The sequence below is a fragment of the Triticum dicoccoides genome, chromosome 6B, assembly GCF_002162155.2.
Source record: "Triticum dicoccoides isolate Atlit2015 ecotype Zavitan chromosome 6B, WEW_v2.0, whole genome shotgun sequence".
NCBI classification, from domain to species: domain Eukaryota; kingdom Viridiplantae; phylum Streptophyta; class Magnoliopsida; order Poales; family Poaceae; genus Triticum; species Triticum dicoccoides.
This window is the reverse complement of record NC_041391.1, coordinates 544,662,988-544,669,506: the sequence shown is the minus strand read 5'-3', so window position 1 is coordinate 544,669,506 and position 6,519 is coordinate 544,662,988. Positions and strand designations below refer to the sequence as shown.

At 59.1% G+C, this 6,519-nt stretch overlaps 1 protein-coding gene across 1 annotated transcript in view; it reads left to right on the top strand.

The window, feature by feature from the left end:
- Positions 1–282: 282 nt before the first annotated feature.
- The window catches only part of LOC119320462 (GDSL esterase/lipase At2g27360-like), a 13,826-nt gene continuing 7,589 nt past the window's right edge, over positions 283–6,519 (top strand). The window contains exons 1-2 of the mRNA XM_037594544.1: positions 283–599; positions 705–920. Of these exons, the coding sequence (XP_037450441.1) occupies positions 326–599; positions 705–920 (490 nt within the window). The 5' untranslated portion in view covers positions 283–325. The remainder of the gene's footprint in view (positions 600–704; positions 921–6,519) is intronic.

Genomic DNA, 6,519 nt, shown 5'->3' with positions numbered 1-6,519 from the left:
GTATTTATTCCAAATTTTCCGGTAATGTCCGTTCAGTGGAAGGAGACGGTCCCGTCGACCACAAGATGTCTGTGATGATTTTATCAATCTCAAGATGTTGGTGACAGTATTTTGGACAAGCTAATAGGGATAGCATATACGGGCGCTTATAAGACCGAGTATAGTATATGGGTGTATGTAAGCATCCGTGATTGTATTGTGTTAAATAAAGTTGTTAATCCCGGCCAACAAAATAAGGACCACCAGCTTGTGAGTCCTCATGACATGACACTGCCGCAAATACTAGTAGCCTATTACAGGACATAGAGCTGCTGAAACCGTCGACATGGCACAATTATCTCGCATCCCGGTGGCTCTTCTCCTCGTCCTAGTCGCCGGGGAGGCAGCCGCCACGCCGTACGCCCGCGGCAGGGACGCCCAGCTGGCCAGCAGCTACAGCCGCGTCTTCAGCTTCGGCGACTCGCTTACCGACACGGGGAACGCGGCCATCCTCCCGGCCACCGCCGGGGGGCCCTCCTCCCACGCGCCGTACGGGGAGACCTACTTCCACCACCCCAGCGGCCGGGCGTCCGACGGCCGGCTCATCATCGACTTCATCGGTAACCATTTAGCTACGAATCATTGTTCTTCCGTTGGAGACGCCAGTCGCGCGTTGACCTGTATACATTCCTGACCAACCATCTTCCCAATTTCTGTGGACGCAGTGGAGTCGCTGGGGTTGCCGGAACCAGCTCCCTACCTCGCCGGCGAGACCGCGGATGACTTCCGGCATGGCGCGAACTTCGCGGTGGGCGGCGCGACGGCGCTCGACCCGGCGTTCTTGAAGAGCAGAGGGATAGCGACGTTTGTGCCGGTGTCTCTTAGCAACGAGACGAGCTGGTTCAACAATGTCTTGGAGCTTCTTGCCTCCACGGCGTACGGTAAATATAAAGCAACTTGCTGCTATTGGTAATTGTGCCATGTAGGAGTAGTAACTTATTCAGGGTAGTTGGCTACAGGGAATCTATAGGGCTAGTTGTGGAAAAGTACTTTTTTCTTCTTTAGACTATTGAAGAATTACACTTGGTTCAGCGGGGAAGCAAAAACTTGAGCTGTATAGTCAATTGACTACATAGCTTTTTACAAAAACATCATACGGCAAGCAGAAATTATTCCTGAAAAACACATAAATGCATCCATCTGACTACACAACTCTCACTTGACCACACAAGATTGGATTCCTGGCACCGCCACTGACTTGGTTAGAGTATTTCATAGTTCTTGTCGTGTTTTTAGTTCAAAAGCTATTATATTCTTCAGAAATCGCCTTATAGACATAAATAAATCTTAGATGACTTAGGATTAGTAAAACAGTCAAAGTAACTAATTTTAGTTACAAGTATATGCTAATTATTTTGATAGGGACACTTTACCAGGAACAAAGACATACATCACAGTCGATGCATGCTAATCAGGTGTTAATAAAACTTTATATGGACAGGGTTTGCAGAAACATCAGATGTGACATATGACCCTCTAAATTATTACTCCATCAGTTGACAAATATAAGATGTTTTGGATATTTAATTATGGATTGCATACAAACAAAAATAAGTGAACAAACGCTCTAAAATGTGTCTGTTATGACCGGTCAGGTCTATGGCCGCCGTGGGCCCACTGGGCAAGCTTAAGGCCCAAATTATCTTAGGTTTATTTTTAGATTATGGTTATATATACTAGTTGTAAAACTATTTTGAGAATCAAGCAATAAGACTATTCTATTGCCCGGCTCCCAGAGGAGCCGGAACCCTAAACCCTAGCCGCCTCCTGCTTGCGCTGCTGCCGCCAATCCGCAAGGACGGCGCCTCGCCGCCGGCCGCCGCGCTCCAGCCCTCGCCCACCTCCCTCCTTCCCCTATAACCTACGCCCTCGGAAAGGCAAAACCCTAGCTCCTAACACCTTGATATCAGGTACCCGGGTTTTGACCATGTCTTCATCGCCTCCAAACCCGCCGCCACCACAGACACCGCTGCCCAGAGCCTCCCCCATCATCGCTGCCACCGATTCCACCAACGCCGCCGCTGCGTCGCCGGGCGCCACCGCCTCCCTCTCGGCGTCGATCTCCCCCGCACCCGGCACCACGCCGGGCCAGGGACAGCCGCAAACCCAGCAACCACCGCCGTCGCCTCCCCCAAAGCCGCAGCAGTTCACACCGGAGGCCATGGCCGGCGTGCTCAACGACTTGGTCGTCGCGGTCCAGGGCATCCGCCTCTACTTGGCTAGCCCGTACGGGCCGCCCCCGCAGCTCCATCCGGCCGTGGCCGCGGGCCAGCAGCCACTGTCGTGGTACTTCATACCCGCGGCCATCACCGGGGGCTATCCGGCGCTCCCCTCACCGGCGTCTTCGACGCCACCGTGGCCACCGTGGCCGCCGCCGCCGCTTGCGGCGCCACCCGCGCCGCCAGCCGCCGCCCTGGGGCCGCAGTGGCCGACCTGGGCCGCGTCGCCCGTGCCGGCCCCAGCCGCGCCATCCCTTCCAGCTGCCACCGTGCAGGTGCCACCACCGCCACCGCCCAGCCCTAGCTTGGGCCGTTCCTCGCCGAGCGGCCTCCCGATCCAGGAGGTCCGCTTTCCATCTTCACCGTCTCTGCTGCCAGGCTGGCTCTACGGGACGTCATCTACGCCGGCCTACACGGAGGCCCGGCCGCCGTCGGGGTCCCAGTTGCAGCCCGGGGCGTCGGGCGCCACAGGGAACTACGCCGACCTCCCCACCATGGACCGAGCGCCTTCATCAGCCCTCCGCACCGCCGAGGCAGTGGGCCATGGCGCGCCACACCAGCAGCCGCCTCGGTTCGCGAAGATCGACTTCGCCACCTACGACGGTTCGGACGACCCGCTTAACTGGTTAAACCAGTGTGACCAGTTCTTCCGGGGGCAGCGGACACCGGCGTCCGAGCGGACTTGGCTCGCGTCCTACCACCTTTGGGGCGCCGCCCAGACCTGGTACTACGCTCTCGAGAAGGATGAGGGCGGCATGCCTCCCTGGGATCGTTTTCGCGAGCTGTGTCTCCTTCGTTTCGGACCACCACGGCGCGGCAGCCGCTTGTCCGAGCTGGGCCGCCTACCCTTCACCTCCACGGTCCAGGATTTCGCCGACCGCTTCCAGGCTCTGGCGTGTCACGCACCGGGGGTGACGGCACTCCAGCGGGCGGAGCTCTTCGTCGGGGGCCTTCCCGACCACATCCGCGTGGACGTCGAGATGAAGGGGCCCCAGGACCTACAGACGGCCATGTACTACGCTAGGGCGTTCGAGCAGCGCGCCCAGGCCTTGACACGACCAGCAGCACCTCGGGGGGGCCGAGTGCCTCCACGACCACCATCGGCCGCGCCCGCTTCTTCAGCCGTCCCACCGGCGACCACTCCGGCCGCGACGCGGCCCTTCCGGCGCCTTTCGCAGGCCGAGCAGCTCGAGCGCCGCCGCCTGGGGCTGTGCTTTAACTGTGATGCACCCTATGCCCCGGGCCATGTCTGCCCGCGCCTCTTCTACTTGGAGACTGTCGACAAGACGGAGGACGTTGTCACCGAGGAGGGACTCGGCGATCCAGCCGCCGAGGTCGCGCCGGCACCCGCACCTGTGCTGGCTATGGCCCTTGTCGTCTCCCTTCACGCATTGGCCGGCATCCGCACTGAGCGGACTATGCTTATCCCGGTCACGATCCACGGCGAGACTCTGGTGGCCCTGTTGGACACGGGATCCACTCATAACTTCCTTCCGGACTCTACTATGCGGCGACTGGCACTACACCCTACGGGCGGGGAGCAGCTGAGCGTCACCGTTGCTAATGGTGACCGCCTCCACTGCCATGGGCTCGCTCGAGACGTCCCCATCACTATCGGTGACGAGCACTTCATCATCACTTGTGCCGGCATCGATTTGGGCTGCTTCGACTTCATCCTCGGCGTCGACTTTTTGCGGACTCTCGGTCCCATCCTGTGGGACTTCGACGCCCTGACGATGACCTTCTGGCGCATGGGCCGCCGCATCCGGTGGGAGGGCGTTGGAGGCACCCCGGCGTCACCCCCACTCTAGCTCACCGCGGCTACCACGGAGGCCGAGCATCCACTGCTGGATCACCTTCTATAGCAGCATGGTGATCTTTTTGAGGAACCCCGGGGCCTTCCGCCGGCCCGGGTCTACGACCATCGTATTCATCTCCTGCCAGATTCGGCTCCTGTGGCAGTACGGCCCTACCTGTACCCTTAGTTGCAGAAGGACGAGTTGGAGCGGCAGTGCGCACTCATGCTTGCCGCGGGCATTATCCGGATATCGACATCACCCTTTACGACACCGGTCCTCCTCGTTCGCAAGTCGGACGGCACCTGGCGCTTCTGCATCGACTACCGTGCCCTTAATGCTCTCACACTTAAGGATAAATTTCCTATCCCAGTGGTCGATGAACTCCTGGATGAGCTACATGGGGCGCGCTTCTTCACCAAGCTGGACCTCCGGTCGGGGTATCATCAGGTGCGCATGCATCCCGACGACATCGCCAAGACGGCGTTACGGACTCATCACGGCCACTTCGAGTTTTTGGTGATGCCCTTTGGCCTCTCCAACGCCCCGGCGACATTCCAGGCCTTGATGAATGATGTCCTTCGACCCTACTTACGTCGGTTTGTGCTCGTTTTCTTTGATGACATTCTTATCTACAGCGCCTCTTGGGCGGAGCACCTCCAGCATGTAGCCATCGTCTTCAACGAGCTTCGGGCGCATCATCTTCATCTTAAGCGCTTAAAGTGCTCGTTCGGGACACCTTCAGTCGCTTACCTCGGCCATGTCATCTCGGCCGAGGGTGTGGCCATGGATGCCGACAAGGTGGCGGCCGTCGCCACCGGGCCGATCCCGCAGTCTCCGCGGGCTCTTCGCGGGTTTCTTGGCCTTGCGGGGTACTACCAGAAGTTCATCCGGGAATTTGACCTCATTGCGGCCCCGCTCACGCGCCTCCTCCGTCGCGACGCCTTCTCTTGGGATGAGGAGGCCACTTCAGCATTCGAGGCCCTCAAGGGGGCCCTTACGACGGGACCCGTACTACAGATGCCGGATTTCGACCTTCCCTTCACCATCGACTGCGACGCCTCCGGTGCGGGGTTTGGTGCGGTCCTGCATCAGGGCGATGGACCCCTCGCCTTCTTCAGCCGCCCCTTTGCTGCACGCCATCTTAAGTTGGCGGCGTATGAGCGTGAGCTTATTGGGTTGGTGCAGGCAGTACGCCACTGGCGGCCCTATCTTTGGGGTCGTTCTTTCCGGATCCGCACGGATCACTACAGCCTCAAGTTCATGCTGGATCAGAGGCTCTCGACGGTTCCTCAGCACCAGTGGATCAGTAAGCTCTTTGGCTTTGATTTCACCGTCGAGTATCGGCCAGGTCGCCTTAACACCATCGTCGACGCCCTGTCCTGGTGTGACGTCGATGTGGACGACGGCGAGGCGGAGGGGGCGGCCTTCTGCATCATCACCGGGCCCTCGTTCCCCCTCTACGCCGACATCCGCCGCGCAACCGCGACCGCGGCCGACGCCCTCCTCTTGCAGCAGCAGCTGGCGGCGGGCGAGCTAGACGAGCCCTGGCGCCTCGCCGATGGCCTGCTTCTCCACGTGCGCCGCATCTTCGTTCCAGCGCACGACGATCTTCGTCAGCAGGTGCTGGGTCTCTCCCACTCGGCGGGCCATGAGGGCGTGCAGAAGATGCTCCATCGACTCCGTGCCGACTTCTATGTTCCAGGTGATCGTGCCCTCGTCCGTGATTGGGTGCGGTCTTGTGTGACGTGCCAGCTGTAACGCCCCGGATTCGTTGCGCCAGGTGTCTGCCAGTTATTTGCCGTCGTTGCCATGTCATTTGCTTGCGTGTTGCATTTTGCCATGTCATCATCTGCATTTTATCATGTCATCATGTGCATTTCATTTTGCATACGTGTTCGTCTCATGCATCCGAACATTTTCCCCGTTGTCCGTTTTCCAATCCGGCACTCCTATGTCATCTGGCGTCCCCCTTTTGTCTTTCGTTGTGAGCGGGTGTTAAACGGTCTCGGAATGGACCGAGGTTTGTCAAGCGGCCTTGGTATAGCACCGATAGACCACCTGTCAAGTTTGCCATTTGGAGGTCGTTTGATACTCCAACGGTTAACCGGGTAACCGTAAAGGCCTCTTTTGTGTGCAGCCCAACACCCCTTCCAAAGTGGCCCAAAGCCCAGCAAACTCCCCTCCATGCTCTCGGTCGTTCGATCACGATCGCGTGGCCGAAAACCGCACCTCTTTTGGACTCTCCTAGCTCCCTCTACCTATATAAACACCTCCTCCCCCGAATTTTCGGATCAATTTCACCCCTAACCCTAGATCAAATCGCCCCTGCCACCACCGGACATGTCTGGCCTCGCCGGACGAAATCTCCGCCGCCGCCCGCAGCCACTCACGCGTCGCCACGTGGCACCCGCGCCCTCACCGCCGCCGCGGCCCGCGGAGCCCATCCGCGGCCCGCGCGGGCC